General features: G+C 41.9%; 1 protein-coding gene across 3 annotated transcripts in view; it reads left to right on the forward strand.

The window, feature by feature from the left end:
* Positions 1 to 17,400, forward strand: part of COL27A1 (collagen type XXVII alpha 1 chain) — a 242,693-nt gene that overhangs the window by 59,013 nt on the left and 166,280 nt on the right. For all 3 annotated transcript variants that reach the window (XM_020965661.2, XM_020965662.2, XM_020965665.2), the window contains exons 8-10: positions 8,699 to 8,743; positions 9,630 to 9,683; positions 17,259 to 17,303. In XM_020965661.2, the coding sequence (XP_020821320.1) occupies positions 8,699 to 8,743; positions 9,630 to 9,683; positions 17,259 to 17,303 (144 nt within the window). The remainder of the gene's footprint in view (positions 1 to 8,698; positions 8,744 to 9,629; positions 9,684 to 17,258; positions 17,304 to 17,400) is intronic.

Raw genomic sequence — 17,400 nt, forward strand, 5'->3', positions numbered from 1 at the left:
GTTTTAATTTGCACTTCTCTAATCAAAAGTGATTTAAAGCTCTTCTTCATATGCCTATAGATAGCTCTGATTTCTTCATCTGAAAACTGTCTGCTCATATCCTTTGACCATTTATCAATTGGGGAATGGCTTGTATTCTTATAAACTTGACTCAGTTCTCTATATATTTGAGAAATGAGGTCTGTATCAGAGACACTTGCTGTAAAGATTATTTCCCAATTTTCTGCTTTCCTTCGAATCTTAGTTTCATTGGTTTTGTTTATATAAAAGCTTTTTAATTTAATATAATCAAAATTATCTATTTTACATTTTGTAATGCTCTCTATCTCTTGTTTGGTTATGAACCTGTAACACACTTAACTTCTCCTTTAAGAAGTTGGATGCTATACTATTTGGTGCATATATTTAGTGTTGATATTACTTCATTGTCTATGGTACCTTTTAGCAAGATGTAGTTTTCCTTCCTTGTCTCTTTTAATTAGATCTATTTTTACTTTTGCTTTGTCTGAGATCAGGCTTGCTTACCCCTGCTTTTTTTTTTTTTTACTTCAGTTGAAGCATAATAGATTCTGCTCCAGCCACTTTGTAAATGTTTATTGGACCAACTGACTGACTGCTTTTCACTTTCCTTAACTGTAAAAATGAGGAGGGTGGGGCAGGGATAGACCAAATGTTATTTTAAGGTCCCTTCTTGCCCTATATTCTGTGATCCTATGATGAGAACCTCTCTTCACCCCGAGAAGAAGCACATAGCCTCTCAATAAAAAGAGACATTGAAGGTCCTTCAGTTGAGCACTTCTTAAACTGTGGGTCTTGACCCCATATGGGGTAACTGAATGTGAGGATGGCAAAAAATTTGGCTAGAGTGAAAGGTTTCTGAACATGCAGTGACTAAAGTATCAATATCAAATGTTCTGCCAAGATTTAATTCTTTATGTAAAAATAAACAAGCACATCCATCTCATTAGTATGCAAATTTGCTTTTGTCTTTAATGGTAAAATTATATGTATACCAAAGAATTATTTAAACATAAATTTCTTTATGATTTATTATCGTGTAATAAATGTTTGATTTGTATACCTGTTTTATATACCTATATACCTGGGGTCATGTAAAAATTTCTCTGGTGAAAAGGAATTGAAAGTGGAAAAAGTTTAAGAAGCCCTGTTTAGTCTAGGCTTCTATTCAATATAGAAATTCCTTCTAGACCATTCCTGACAGGTGGTCATCTAGCCTCTAAGTTAGGAAGGAAACAAGGAAAGAAACATTAAAGTGCCTACTATGTGTGCTAAGAACTTTACAAATATCACCTCATTTGCTCTTCACAACAACCTTGGGAGGTAGGTGCTATTATTATCTCCATTTTACAGCTGAGGAAACTGAGGCAGACAGGAGTTAAGTGAGGTGCCCAGGGTCACACAGCTAGTAAGTATCTGAGGTTGAATTTGAATTTGACTCTTCCTGACTCCAGGCCCAGTGCTCTATCCCTTGTACCACCTACCTGGCTGGGGCAGGCTGCCTCATGTGGCAGCCTCTCTCATTGTTTAGTCATTTTTCAGTCATGTCTGACTCTTCATGACCCCATTTGGAATTTTCTTGGCAAAGATACTGGAGTGATTTGTCATTTCTTTCTCCAGCTCATTTTACAGATGAGGAAACTGAGGCAAACAGGGTTAAGTGACTTGCCCAAGGTCACACAGTTAATAAGTGTCTGGAGGCCAGATGTGAACTTGGGAAGATGAGTCTTTCTGACTCCAGGACCTGGCACTCCATTCACTGTGCTATCTCCTTGTTGCCTGACTCTAATTGTTAGAGATTTCTCTTTTGCTTTGCTCCCAGACCTGTCTCTCTGTAAGTTTTACCCATTGACACTAGTGTTGCCCTGTGGAGTTGCACAGAACAAGTGTTCAATTATTAGGAGATAGTAATTAAATCTTCCCTTTATCCTTGCTTTTCTCAGCTAAATATCACAGCTCATTTAGTCTCATATGAGATGTTTTCCAAACCCTTCCCTATCGTGGTCACCCCCCCCGGGTTGCTGTAGATTTTCAGTATCCATTGTAAATAATAAATGGTGCCCAGCTTTGGACACAGTCCCAGTGTGATCTGATCAGCACAGAGATGTTTGCATTGCATGATCTAGACATTATATGTTTATTAAGGCAATTTAAGATTGTGCTAGCTTATCTTTTTTAGCAGTAGCATAAAATTATGATCAACTGAAACTTCAGAGTCTTTTTTTTAATGTGCACTTGCTATTAAGCTAGGATTTTGCTCAACATGTGCACCTTGAGATGGTTTTTGAACCTCATATGAGGGACTTTGCCATTATACCCTCCCTGTGACTCTGCAAAACCAGTGACTGTAGATGGATTGGGGGGATCCACAGTGAGTTCAGAATCAGTCCCCCTGCTTCATGTCTCTCCCCACTCCAGTCCATCCTATGCTTCGCTGCCAAAGTTATTTTCCTTAAGTACACATCTGACCATATCACTTCTGTTAAAGGCAGTTAAGTGGTACAGTGGATAGAATGCTAGGCCTGGAGTCAGTAACACCCAGGTTCAGATTTGGCCTCCAACACTTCCTCTCTGTGTGGACCTGGGCGAGACACTTCAGCTCTTTCTGCCTCAGTTTTTTCAACTGTAAAATGGGGATAATAATGGCATCTACCTCCTAGAGTTGTTGTGAGAAGCAAATGAGATAATATTTATAAAGTACTGAGCAGTGCCAGATACATAGGTGTTTTATAAATGCGTGTTCTCTTCTCCCTTCTCCCTTTATTCAACAAACTCCAGTGGCTCTCTATTGCCTTGAAGACCAAACATAAACTCATCTGTTTAGCTTTTACGAGCCTTCATAGTCTCGTTTAAACATATCTTTCTAGCCTCCTTGTGCATTACTCCCCTTGCTGTACTCTGCCATCCAGGCCAACTGGCCTCTCTATTCTTCACATAGGTCATTCTATAACATTCTATCTCCCCTCTCCACACCTTTGCCCTGGCTGTCCCTCATGCCTGGAATTCACTCTCTCCTCATCTCTCCCTTGCTTCCTGCAAGATGAAAATCAAGTACTGTCTTTGTCATGAAACCTTTCTCTGATCTCCTCCACTGCAGTGTTCTCCCTTTTAAGCTGCCTTGTATTTAATCGCTTTGGATTTATTTGTATTTGTTCTTTTTATGTTGATATATGTCCCTGTTGTCTTCCCCATTCAAATGTAAGCTCCTTGCAAGTGGTGATTATTTATTGTAATTGTATTCTGAGAATCCAGCATGGTACCTGGAACCCCATTTGTTGTTGTTCAGTCTTTTCAGTCACGTCTGACTCTTTATGATCCGATTTGGGTTTTCTTGGCAAAGACAGTGGAGAAGTTTGCCATTTTCTTCTCCAGCTCATTTTACAGATAAGGAAACTGAAGGAAAGAAGGGTAAGTGACTTGCCCAGGGCCACATAGCTAGTAAGTATCCAGATCTGAACTGGGAGAGATAAGTCTTGCTGACTTCAAGCCCTGCACTCTATTTACTATGCCACCTAACTGTCCCTGGACAGCATAACCATATGCACTTAATAGTGGCTGATTGACTGATCAATTGAGTCTGGTTGCAGGTAGCTTAGGACATTCATTGGATCACTCATTAAAAGTGGTAAGGGACCTTAGAAATTACTGAATGATTTGTAGATGGGGAAACTGAGGCCACAGTAGTGAAGTCATTTACCCAAGGTAGTAAATCGCAGGTGGTAAATATCAGACTGAGGATTTGAACCCAGGTCCTAGGACTCCAAATCAAGTACACTTTCAGTTACCCCACCTTGCATTCCTGTTGGAATGACATTACCCTTAGGAGGAGTCATCTTTATGAAGCTTCACTTTATAGTCCAAAGGCAATCTTTTGGTATAATCCAAGGGTAATCTAGGGTAATCTGCTTCAAGTTGGTGCTTTCCAAGATGAAAAGAGATGTAGAGCTATTCAGTGAGGCAGTGGGCTCTCAGTCACTCACAATCACAATGGCAAGTATTCAAAAAGAGACTGGATGAGGTTGTTGGAAATCCTGTAAGGAGAATTATTGAGTGAAAAATTAGACTAAATAATCTGGTACCAAGAAGCATTTTGTATAATGGAAGAGAGTACTGTACTGGGGGTGGGGTGCGGTGGGAGGAGGAGCAGAGAACCTGGTTTATATCCCATCTCTGTCCTTTCATTATTTGGAAAAGTTGTTTTCCTCTCTGGATCTCAGTTTCCTTATCTGTAAAATGAATGTCTGACAAAATGAGCCAAATAGTAGGGTTTTTTTTGTTTTTTGTTTTTTGCTTAAATAGTTCTTTCTTAGTAAACTTAATAATGGTTAGCATTTATAAAACACTTTAAGGTTTGCAAAGCACTTTATAAGTATTAACTCATTTTAACCTCACAGCAACTTTGGGAGATATGGGTGGTGCTATTCTTATCCCCATTTTACAGATGAGGAAGCGAAGTGGGCAAGGGTTAAGTTGCTTTCCCAGGTTCACACAGCCAGTAAGCATCTGAGGCTGGAGTTGAATTCTGGTCTTCCTGACGGGAGGCCAAAAGTTCTATCCACTATAATACCTAGCTGCCTAGCAAATCTATGATCCTAAACTTTCCAAGTTCCTTTGAATTAAAAAAATCTATGATTTTCCATGTTATTCTTCCATGAGGTGGGTGTGATGGTCTCTCTAGGGTCTTTCTGTACTGAGGTTTGCTGATTCTAATTGTTCCTTTAAAAAAATCATACACCATCTGTTACTTACTATTCACCTAACTGAATGCACACATTCCTGACTTACCTAAGAGCTAAGATGATCCCGAGAATCTGGAAAGAGTAGCACCAGAAAGGAACTTTGAAAGGCCCCTTCCTTTTCGAAATGAGAAGACTAAAACCCAGATTGGGGGCTGACTTGCTCAGGGCCACACATTGAGTTTGTGGCAGGATCCTTGGCCTTCCAAGTCACAGTGCATTGCTCTTTCCACTATTAATGATAATAATAACTCATATTTATATAGTGTGCTAAGATTTACAAAGCAATCTCCTTACTACAACTCTGTGAGGTTATTAGGTATTATTATTTCCATCTCAGGCTGCTTCTTTGGAGCTTTATTTGGAAAGTGAATACAGGCTGTGGCTTGGATCCCTCTGATGTCCTCAAAGCAGTGGCATTCGAGTGGCTGGTTGTCCAGGACACTGGTGACAGGTTGGGTGGGCGTCACTGCAGGACACAGGGATCTGCATCCAGGTATGCCTTGGTGCCAAAGAGCACAGGATGCTGCCTCCTCCTCCATCTTCTCCACCAGCCAACACCTCATCCCTTAGGTCACTGCTTTCTGCTTTCTTCCAGACAGAATGTCTCATTCAGGCCAGAGGGATGAAGGGAACTTATTGACTTGGGCCAAATTATGAAGAGGCATGTTTTTTTCACGGAGCTCTATTTTGGGGGTGTTTGGAAAATTGAAGCTGGCAAGAAGGGACTCCAGCTGTGGCAGGTCCTGCTTCTTGTCACCACCTCCTGCATACACAAAGAGAAGTGAGCATTTGCCTTGAGACTCATGAGACAAGACATGGATGAGGGTGGGGGGAGAAGGGAGGCCCCAGATGGTTGTATTGAGGAAAGAGATAGCCTCAAGGGTTAGCCAAGGACTTTGAGTCCAAAATCCTTAACTTGGACTTCAAGAGTCTCTTCTATCTGCTCTCTCCAATTTGATCTCCTACTATTTCTTCACAGGAACTCTCAATTCTAACCAAATTAGTTTCTTCAGTGTCCCCCAAACTCAAAGCTTTTGCCTAGACCATTCCCCTGTTGGAACGCCCTGCCTTTCTTCTTTCTCCTTTTCCAAATCCTGTCCTTTTATCAGTGCCCAAATCAAGTCCTGACCCCTCTGTGAAGCCCCTCCTGACCTCTTCAAGCCACAGTTCTCTCTTCTTCTTTGAAACCCTTATGGCACCACTAATAACAGTCATTTGGGTTCTGAATCCTGTTCTACTTTGTGTTGTGTCCTAACTGTTCCCTCTGTGCTGATCTTCTCTCCCCAGCTAGCCTTCAGGCTCTTCAAGGGCAGTGTCTCACACCATCATACCTCACCCATTGAAACTCAGTTGTCTGGCATTCTATTCCATCTGGAATACAACCAAGAATCAGGAAGATTCAGGCTATCAGAAAATAAGATTCAGGAAGGAAGCAGAAAAGGCCTTTGAACAGCCCAAATATATGGTACAACTTCCATGCTTTAGAGTTCACGTACTTTGCTCCCAGTGGGGTCTAATACTTATTGTTTGCTGAAGATGCTTCCATTGACCTGCTGTTCATGTGACCAGATCCAGAGGCTGGTGGCATGTTATCTTCATGACACTATTCTGTGGAATCTGGAGCTGTTAGCCATAGCTAGCAAAGTTCACTGAGAACAGGAGAGATAGAAGAGATCAAAGACAAAGTCAAGGGTCAAAAATATCCCAATAGGCCACCATGATGGTTTGAATCTAATGAGATGAAATTTAATAGAGATAATGCTTGGGTTCAAACAGTCAACCACACAAGTACAGATAGGAAAGGTGTGGCTAGTGCCTATGTAAAAAGTCTGGGGTCTTTAGTGATTTGCATCTTATTATGATCCAAAAGTGTAACATGACAGCAACCCCCACCTCAAAATCCATGATACTATTTTAGGCTATTTTAAGATGCATAGCATCCTGGGTGAGGGAGGTAATTGTCATGGTGTGGCCTGGTGTGGTCACACCACATTTAGAATATTTTGTACATTTCTGGGCTCCACATTTTAGGAAGGACATTGGGAAGCTGGAGACCCTGCTATATGAAGATCACTTACAAGAATTTATAGCATGAGCTCTTTTTGTAGTGGCAAAGAGTTGGAAATTGAGGGGATGCCCATCAACTGGGGAATGGCTGAACAAGTTTGTGGTACATGAATGTAATGGAATATTATTGTGCTATAAGAAATAGTGAGCAGGTAGATTTCAGAAAAACCTGGAAAGACTTACATGAACTGATGCTGAGTAAGTTGAGCAGAACCAGGAGAACATTTTACACAGTAACAGCAACATTGTATGATGAACAACATTGATAGACTTAGCTGTTCTCAGCAATACAGTAATCTAAGACAATTCCAAAAGACTCATGATGGCAAAGGCTATCCACATTCAGAGGGAGAACTGTGGAGTCTAAATGAAGAAGCATACTGTTTTCTCTTTTTTTTTGTTTTTTTTTCTTTCTTCTGGTTTTCCCCTTTTGTTCTGATTCTTCTTTCACAACATGACTATTGTGGAAATATGTTTAATGTGATTGTATGTGTATAGCCTATATCAGATTGCTTTTTGTCTTGGGGAGGGGAGAGGGAAGGGAGGGAGAAAAAATTTAGAACTTAAAATCTTATAAAAGTGAATGTTGAAGATGATCTTTACATGTAATTGGAAAAAAAATGAAATACTATTAAGTGGGGAAAAAGAATTATAGCATGTTTAACCTTGAGAAGAAAGTGATCATTGGATTATACATTTAGCACTGGGAGGGACCCAACCTTCTTATTTTCAGGTGAGAAAACTGAGGCACAGAGAGATTAAATGACTCAGCCAGAGTTACATGGTAATTAAGCATCTGGAACAGATTTGAACTCAGGTCTTCCCAATTCCAAGTTCATTACTCTACCCACTGCACCTCCTTGTTGCTTAGGAGGAACATGGTTTGAGGCTTCAAGTATCTGAAGACTACTAGAAAAGGAACTAGATCGGTTCTGTTTGACCTCAGAGGGCAGAATGAGGAGAAATAGATGGGGGCTGAAGAGACAGAATTTGGTTCCCTGCAGAGAAAAGTTTCCTAATCATTAAGCTCTGCCGAAGTGGAGTAGCCCTCCTTGGGAGACAGTGAGTTCTGGATGACTGCTTTGAGGAATGTCAGACTCCTTTTCAGCTAGGGCTTGCACTGGCTTACCACTCAGGGTCCTCCCAATGTTGAGATTCTGTGATAAGACTCGGCACCAAATAAAGAGCGTGGACACTTGTGTCCAAATCAGGTCCTGTTGTTGACTGGGACCTCATGTAAATCCATACAATCCTCTTGGCTGTAGTTTTGTAAAGTTGGGAGACTCTCTTTCAAGAAGATGGAAGAGATGAGCAATGGGCTGTGTCCTTTGGGGAGCAGAGGGGCCAGGAGCTCTAAAACCTTTGTGGCATCTTTAAAGCTTCAAAGTACTTGACGACCACAAACTAATTTACATTCTCAAGAATGTGCTCGAGGGGAAGATCTTTGGCTATACTGGTGTCTTGCTTTATTTCTGGCAAAGTCGTGGCAATCTAGCATAGTGGATAGAAAACTGAGTTGGGAAGACCTGGGCTCAATCTGTCTTTCATGACTACTGTGTGACCCTGGGCAAGTCCCATAACCTCTCAGTACCTCAAGACAGCCAGTTGCAGAGAAGGTGTCTATCTGAACCGGTACAGAGGATTTCCTATGACCATTGGATGCCCATGTCCAATTTTAAAAAAAAGTTGGCGATAAAACCATGGGAATAGAAGGGTTAATGTCAGCCACAAGGCTGACAAATACCCCTCTGAATCAGGAGCAATGGCTTCTAGCCCATGTGAATAGTTGGGTTGTTGTAGCTATCTTGCTCCCCCCAAATTGGAGTCCCTTCAAAGCATTCTCTAACTTGGCCCTGGGTATTTCTTCTTTACAGGGACTGAAAGGCTATCCTGGACCACCTGGACATCCTGGAGACCAGGTAAGTGAGTGTCCTGGACCTATGGCCAGCCACAAGGCCTCGATGAGGAGTTCTGGTCCAAACTAGCTGGCCACAACCTTCCTGGTTTTCTCTGTAGCAGCAGCCTGACTCCTTAGGATCTCCCTTCCTGTCCATGTCTCCTGATTTATGCTTTTACTGACAGTCATAGGCACAATGCACGCCCCCTCCCCCCAGCCTATCCTTCATGGATGGGCCGCCAGTGAATCTCCCCCATCCTTCCAGCTCCCTACCTGCCCCCTCCTCTAGCCCCTGGGCACTGAGCCCCACATCCTCTGGGCCAGCAGGGAAATAAGGAAGCTCTTGCCTTCTCACTCGTCCCTTCTTTGCACTAAATTTGCCACTGGGTTTCCCCCCCTTCCTCACTAACCACATCTTACTGAAAGAGGCAGTAATTCCCTCACGGAGTGTTTGGATAAGCCTGATGTTTGCAGTAAAATCCATGAATAGCTGAGCTGTTCTGTTCGATGTTAAAGGATATTATACATGCATCCATCTAGGTTGCCAGAATCTTGGCAGCATTGACCCAAGGAAAACAGTTCCATATGCCAGAGAGGGACTGACACCTTTACTTTGCTCCCTGTTTTCAGGGCCGGGGGGCTTTGTATGAAGAGCTGGTTGAGCCGGTTTTCCTGGGACCTGACTGGGGGGGAGGGGTTGAGAAGATTGTAGAGGAGGGCTTCCCCTTCCTCTTTTTTCATCTCACTTTCCTTCCTCTGCCTTTATCCCTTTGCCATCCCTTTGTCCATTGTAACTCAGATGCTACCCTTCCCCCAACTCTTTCTGTGCCCTGGGCTTAGCTTGAGTGGTCCCTTCTCTCCTGTCCCCACCTCTAGAAGAACTCACTCTCCTCTCCTTTCCTTTACAGGGGGAGCCAGGACCAGAAGGGAGTCCGGGAGCCAAAGGCTATCCTGGCAGGCAGGTGCAGTAAATGGCTTCTCCAAGGCTCTCAAGGATCTGTGTTTCTGCCAGAGGGGAGGGTAGGGGTGGGGAATAGTGCTGATGGGAGGTGGATGGACATAGGCAGATGCCTTTGGGTATGACATTAGACACTGGTCACTGGTGGGAGCCTTGGGTCTCAGTCATAGGATCTGGTGATTGAGAGTAGAGGAATACATAATGACCACAAGCAGTTTGTTGCAGTTATGGGAAATTCCACTACCTCAGGGATTTCACCTTAGATAGAAGTAATCCCTAAATTATACCAGATTCTCCCCAGATTGGCTCCATATCCAGAACTAGTCCCTCAGAAGATAGTTGGGTATCTAGTTGTACATCAAACAGTCTGTATCTTGAAAATTTTTGCCAGGTCCAGAAAGGGAGAAACAGTGGCCTGGTGACCATAAAGTTCTGGGTCTGTTGGGTCTCCTTTGACATGGGCACTGTCTCTACTCCATTCTTCTAGTGGTCAGCTTTCATTCCATAAGAAGAAGACTCTGTCTTTTCACTGAATGCCTTGGGAATTCCATCTGGCTTTCTATGTCCATATCCTGCCTTTTCAGGGCTCTTTGGCCACCTCCATCCAGGAGTCATTTTCAGGACTCCTTGGGTCCCATGCTTTTCTTCTTGGAACCCGAAGGCTAATTCAAAGATAAGGGCATAGGGGCAGCTAGGTGGCAGAGTGGACAGAGCACTGGCCCTGAAGTCAGGAGTGCCTGAGTTCAAATCCAGCCTCAGACCAAATACTTGACACTTACTAGCTGTGTGACCCTGGGCAAGTCACTTAACCCCAATTGCCTAGAAACAAAAACCAGAAAACAAAAAACAAAAACAAAGGTAAAGGCAGTGTTCAGGTGCTACCTAGCAGGAAAATGAGGCTGGAAAAGGTCTTGACTATACCTTCAGGGAATGATCCCTTGGGATCCCAGTCCTGACAACCACAGATGGGCATGGGCCTTACTCTTCATAATATATATTAGTAGGACTGGCAGAGAGCTCTAATCTAAGTCCCCAAAGACCCTAAGTCTGGGCTTATAAGACTGGGAATCCCCACCAGTCCTTTTGGGGGTCACAGGGGATTAAAAATGTTCTAACTCTATTCATCTAGGTCCATCCCTGATACCTACAACATAAAATGTCAGAGCTGGAAGGAATCTTGTGATGTGGAATGTTAGATTATAGACTGCAGAGTTAAAAGAGACACTTGAACATGGGTATCAGAAACACAGAATCATAGATTTTAGGGTGAGAAGGGGCTTCAGAGACCATGTCCAGTTCATACCGGAAATAGGATCCCCCCTGCAGCACACCTGATAAGTGGTTATTCAGCCCCTGTTGAAAGAGCCTCAGGAAAGGAGAAACCATTTTCCCCAAAGCAATCCATTTCCCCTTTGGACAATTCCAGTTGTTAGAAAGTTCTGTTACTGACAGCAAGAATAAATTTGAGGGGCAGCTAGGTAGTACAGAGAATAGAGTGCTGGCCCTGGTGTTAGGCGCACCTGAGTTCAAATCCGCCCTCAAATACTTACTAGCTGTGTTACCCTGGGTAAGTCACTTAACCTGATTGCTCCACCCCGCTAAAATAAAGAATAAATTTGCCTCTCACAGCTTCTATCCGTGGTTTCTGGTTCTTCTCTTTGGAGCCAAATTGGACTAATTTAATCTCTCTTCCATAGAACAGATCTTCAGAGACTTGAAAACAATTGTAATTCTATTCCTTCCCCTCCCCCAGCCCCTCCAAGTTGATTTTTCTCTTTTACTTCACTTACTAGTTACTCTCTTACTTTTTCTCTTACTTCAGGCCATGCTCATATGAGAAAGACTCAAGACTTTTCAACATGTAAATTACCATTTCTAGGGTAATTAAGCTTTCTAGCTTACCAATGCCCTTTCTAAATTAGATGGGCTCTCACCAGGGGAGAGTAAAGCAGGGCTATCACCCCATTATTCCTGCAAACTCTGCCTTTCTTAAGATCACTTTGGCTTCTTGCATTGTTATGCCATACTATTGACTCATATTGAGCCTTCAGTCCATTAAAACCCCTGTCTTTTTCAGAGAGGCTGCTATTTTAACATTCCTGGCTTATTTTGTACTTGTGAAGTCAGTTTTTTTGGACCCAGGTTTAAGACTTGACATTTGTCAAGATTAAGTTTAATCTTCTTAGATTTAGCCCTATGTTTTAGTTTGTCAAAAAAACCTCTTTCAATCCTAGTATGTTACTTATTCCTTTAAATTTCATGTCATTTGAAAATTTATTAAACTTGACTTTTTAAAAATTAATTTCATTTATAATCAATGAAAGTCCATTTCCTGTCCCTTCTCCATCTCCCTCCCATTCTCCCCACTGAGAAAGAAAGGAGAAAAAATGCCGCTACAAACATGTATAGCCAACAAAACAAATTCTCATGTTGGCCTTGTCCAAATGTATATGTATATATATGTATATATATATATGTATATATGTATGGGGTATGTGTGTGTATGTGTGTGTGTGTGTATGTGTGTGTGTGTGTGTGTGTGTGTGTGTATCACAACTACAATCTGAATCCATTACTTCCCTATCAGGAGGTGAGTAGCATGTTTCATCAAGAGTCCTCTGGAATTGTGGTTGGTTATTGGGTTCATCAGAGTTCCTGAGCCTTTCAGAGTTGTTTGTCTTAACTATTATTGTTATTGTATCAATTATTCTCCTGGTTCTGCTTACTTCACTTTGCATCAGTTCATACAAGTCTTCCCAGATTTCTCTGAAATCATCCTTTTCATCATTTCCTCTAGCATAATAATACTCCATCACATCGATATACCAGAACTTGCTAATCCATTCCCCATTTGATGTGCTTGTCAAGTTTTTGTCATCCCCTTAGTATCTAATTCTTTACCACTACAAAAAGAGCTTCAGCTTTACTTTTATGTCTTTATCCATGTCATCAATAAAAATGATAAGCATCATAGGGCCAAGCATAGATCCTGGAGCCATTCCACTGGAAACCTCTTGCCAAGCTGACATTCATGACTCAGTCCAACTATTCAACCAATTCCAAATCCATTTCCCTGGACCACTGTGTAGCCTACGTCTCTCCATATTTTCCACAAGAATAGCATGAAATACCTAATCAAATGCCTTTTTAGAACCCAAGTCAACCATATCAGCAGAAGTCTCCTGATCTATCACTTTAGGAAGCTTGTCCAAACAGGTTTTTGTTTTTTTTCGTTTTTAAGGTTAGTCTGGCATGACCTGTTCTTGATGAAGTCCTGGTGGATCTTTGTAATCAGTACTTTCTTTTCTAAATGTCACTAGCATTTCTTTAATAATCATTTCGAGAATTTTGCCAGGAATTGAAATCAACCTCACAGTCCTCTAGTTTGCAGACTTCATTCTTTTCCCTTTTTTGAAAATTGGTGCAAAATTTTCCCTTTTCCACTCCCTTGATAGTTCTTCACAGATGCCTCTCCACAGTTGCTCAAATGTCATTCACTGTGGCTTCAGCCACTATGTCTGCCATTTTTCTCAATACACTTGTGTTCATCTGGGCTTGAATCCATTTAGGGTAGCTCACTGCTCTATTTCTATCTTCTTATTTATATGGGCTTTCAACTCCCTCTTAACCAATTTTTTCCTATATCCTTTACCTTTTTCTTTGGCAGAGAAAATCAAAGCAAAATGAGAACTGAGCAGCATAGCTTTGTCTCTATTGTCTGTTGTCTTCATCCAATTTACCCCAAGCAGCCATCCTATTCCTTTTGCTGTTGCTCTTCACGCTGAAGCTGTCAGAAACCTTAGAACCCAGAACCCAGTGTATCAGACTGAGAGAGACCTTAGGGGCCTGAGTCTGACTTTACCTTTCATTTATACTGTATATATCATTGTTGTTTGATTGTCACCACCCCAACCACAGCCCCATTAGAATATAAGTTCCTTGAGAGAAAGACTATATTTTTGCCTTTCTTTGTATGCCTAGAACTTAGTACCTGGCATATAGGAAAGTGTTTTTTTTTTGGGGGGGAAGGGGTTGGGCAATTGAGGTCAAGTGACTTACCCAGTGTCACATAGCTAGAAATTGTCGAGTGTCTGAGGTCAGATTTGAACTCGGGTCCTCCCGACTCCAAGGCCAGAGCTTTATCCACTGTGCCACCTAGCTGCCCTCAGGAAAGTGTTTAATAAATGCTTGTTGATGGACTGACTGACTGGATGACCATTGTGCTGCCCAAAAGTTCTCAATATTTTTGTGTGTCAGAGACCCCTTCTTAGAATGATGTTTTGAAATGCAGTAGAACAAAATTCATAGGCTTATACAGGAAAACAATTATTTTGAATAGTTATCAACATATTTTTAAAAACAAGTTCATAGACCCCATATTAAGAATTCTTAGTAGTCTGACCCTTTAACAGTTGGGCTCAGAGTTAAGGCCCAGAGATGAGAAGTGACATTACCAAGGTCCTACAGTGAATCAATGGCAGAACTGGATCAGAATCCAGGTCTCCTTACTCCCAGCTTTCCATAGCTAGTCCACTGGGCTGCCTTAGCTCATTTATAACCTTCCTTTCTATCGAAATCCTTTTGTAGGATTAAGAGGAACCAAAATATTGGACAGTTTCTTTCCTTGTGAAATAGAGGTGGCAGGGTGCAAAAGAAGGGGTGGTGGTACATGATGAAGCATACTACTTACCTCCTGATATAAAGGGTAAAAGTCGAGAGATCTAGTTTTTGGATATGGCCAATGTAGAAGTTTATTTGCTTGATGGTGCATATGTGTCATAAAAGTCTTTTTCTTTCTTTCTTTCTTTCTTTCTTTCTTTCTTTCTTTCTTTCTTTCTTTCTTTCTTTCTTTCCTTCTTTCCTTCCTTCCTTCTTTCTTTTCTCTCTCTCTCTCTCTCTCTTCTCTCTCTCTCTTTCTCTCTCTCTCTCTCTCTCTCTCTCTCTCTTCCTTCCTTCCTTCCTTCCTTCCTTCCTCTTTTTCTCTCTTTCCTCTCTCTCTTTCATTCCTTCCTTATTTTCTTCCTTCCTTCCTTGTCAATGAGAGGGAAGCCAGAGGTAGAGAAAATAGATTTTTATTAATTGAAAAAATTAAATTACAAAAAAGAAGAAGGTTAAACTAGATGATCTCTAAGATCCCTTCCATCTCTGATTATCCAATTAATTAGCATAGACCATTAGCTCTGATTTAACAAGAAAATCTAAGACCTTTCACACAGGACCAGGCTTCTGCTGTTTCTCTTATCAAAGCAAAGCCAAGTGCTTTGAAGAAAGGAATCAGAGAGATCCCAGATGCAAAAACCTCCTTTGGGAGTTCATGCCTGAAATACTACATTGTCCCACGTGTTTTTTTATCCCTAAGACCAACTTCTGGATCTCCTCTTATGGGAGGAGTTTGTAAGCAGAGCTGAGCTCTAAGCTGGCAACGACTTCAGAACTTGGGTTGAGTGGGTTCATGGAAAGACTCAAGGCTTGCTTCTGTTTAGGCTGGGGCTTATGAAGGACTGGGGATCCAACCTTCCTCCTGGTTATTCTGCTCCTCCCACATTTCTGAAGAGTTGAAATCATCCCAAAACATGCCTTCTGCCTTACCCTTCCCTTCTTTCAGCCCTGCCTTCTCTTTCTTTCTTTTATTCCTCCCTACCCCACCCCCCATCTGTATTTCCAGTGCAGTACCTTCAGGATGGGTTATTGTCAAGAGTATGTTAACATGAAAGATGTCACAGGGAGCACCGTGCAATCCCCTCATTTTATCAGTGGGGAGAGTAAGGCCCAAAGAAAAGAAATTATACATCCAAGGTCACATAGTAGAGTGACTTTGGAATCAGAGGACCTAGGTTCAAAGTCTACCTTGGATATGTATTACCTGTGTGAGCTGGGTCAAATTACTTAATCTCCCTGGGTCTCATTTTCCTCATCTATCAAGAGAAGGGGAGGGGAGTTGGACTAGATGGCCCCTGGGGTTCTTCTTAGTTCTAGAACATGATCCTGTGACCTAGGACAGAACATGATTTGAGTGGGAGAGGAGATCCATTCAGTTTCTCATATTATACCTCTCATCTTGCATTCCTCACTCTTCCCTTTCCATCTCCCTCATATTTGGACCAATATGGGTAGCAACTTGGGTAGCTTTGCCAAGAATTAGGTATAATACTTATAGTGACTAACATTTCTTTAGAAAAAATGTACTGATATCTTTTGTTTTTACATCCTCTTCGTGTCTGAATATCTCCCTTTGCTCTGAGGGCCATCTCTTGAAATGAAGAAGAAAAAAAAAGAAAAGAAAGAAAGAAAATAATTCAGCAAAACTACCCCAAATGTCAGCTCAGTTGTACAGTATAGGCAATGTTCCTTTCAAACCCATAGTCCCCCCCTTCTGCTCCAAAGGGAATTGCTGTACTTTCTCATCTCTTCTTTGGAAATAAGCTTGGTCATTATAGCATTATAGCATTATAGCATTCAGCATTCAGGGTTTGTTTGTTTGTTGGGGCTTTTTCCATCTGAATCAAACAACTCATGTGTCTATGGTACCTTATTCAGGATTTACAGAGAGTACAAGTTTTATTGGTGTGGAGACAAAGACTTGAGCATCATCTCACCTCGTGGGGGTCAGTGCTGGGATTCAAACTCAGGTCCTCATAGGATTATAAATTTAGATCTGGAATGGCTCTTAGAGGCTACTGAGTACAACTCTTTCATTTTACAGATGAGGAAACTGAGGCAGAGGTTAAGTGAATTTTTCAGGGCCACACAACAAATAAGTGTCTGAGGTATGATTTTAACCTAGGTCCTCCTGGCTCTACATCAAGTTTTTAATCCTCCTACCTCTTTGGACACTCTTTCCATGATACCATGCTGCCTGTCATGAGTAGAAAAAACTCATGAGTTTCTCAGGGTCAAACCACTCATGATTTTTTAATCTACTCCCTTTTCAAGGATGTGGGTGAGTTGAGGCTCTAAGAAAAACCTTTCTCAGCCTAGAGCTTCCGTCTTTTCCCAGATGACTCTGGTTAGTCACGGGTCCAGTTAATTGTGAGTGCGAGCATGTTGTGGTGTGCCGGCTGTGTGGTAGTGCCTTCCAAGGCTTAGCTCTGACAGCCAGTCATGATTCCTCCACCTCTGGCTGCTTCACCTTTCCCTCTTGGATCTGCTTGGGTCTTTGGCCTTTGGGGACCCCTGATCAGAGATAATCACAATAACTCACTTTAGGCAGCCATCAGGATTTCATAAAACCTCTTCCTCATCGTGACCCCATGAGCACTGTTACCATTTTACAGCGAAAGTTCCCGGAACTTAGGTGACTTTCCCTAGTTCAACACAGCTGGTAATTAACCAACAAATATTCTTTGAAGCATCTACTATGTGCTAAGCACTGGACTAGGCACTAGGGATATCAAGACAAAGAATGAAATAATCCCTCATCTAGTAATGGTCTGAGCCAAGACCCAAACTCAGATCTTCTGGCTCCAGGATCTCTTTTCACTCCTGGTCCATGCACAGAATATAACTTTGATGATGCCTATTTGGGGCTACTTAAGGCTTCTTTACACTTGTCTTTCTTTCTTTGGTTCTTATGTTTCAGGGATTACCTGGGCCAGTAGGAGAACCTGGACCCAAAGGAAGTCGGGTAAGTGCATCTTGGCAGCATCCTGTGATTCTCTGATGATCAGATGGCAGAGGTGTGTGCTTGCTACTTAGGACTCAAAGCAGGTTCTACAAATGGA

This window comes from Phascolarctos cinereus, unplaced genomic scaffold, assembly GCF_003287225.1.
Source record: "Phascolarctos cinereus isolate Bilbo 61053 unplaced genomic scaffold, phaCin_HiC Scaffold_2;HRSCAF=192, whole genome shotgun sequence".
NCBI classification, from domain to species: domain Eukaryota; kingdom Metazoa; phylum Chordata; class Mammalia; order Diprotodontia; family Phascolarctidae; genus Phascolarctos; species Phascolarctos cinereus.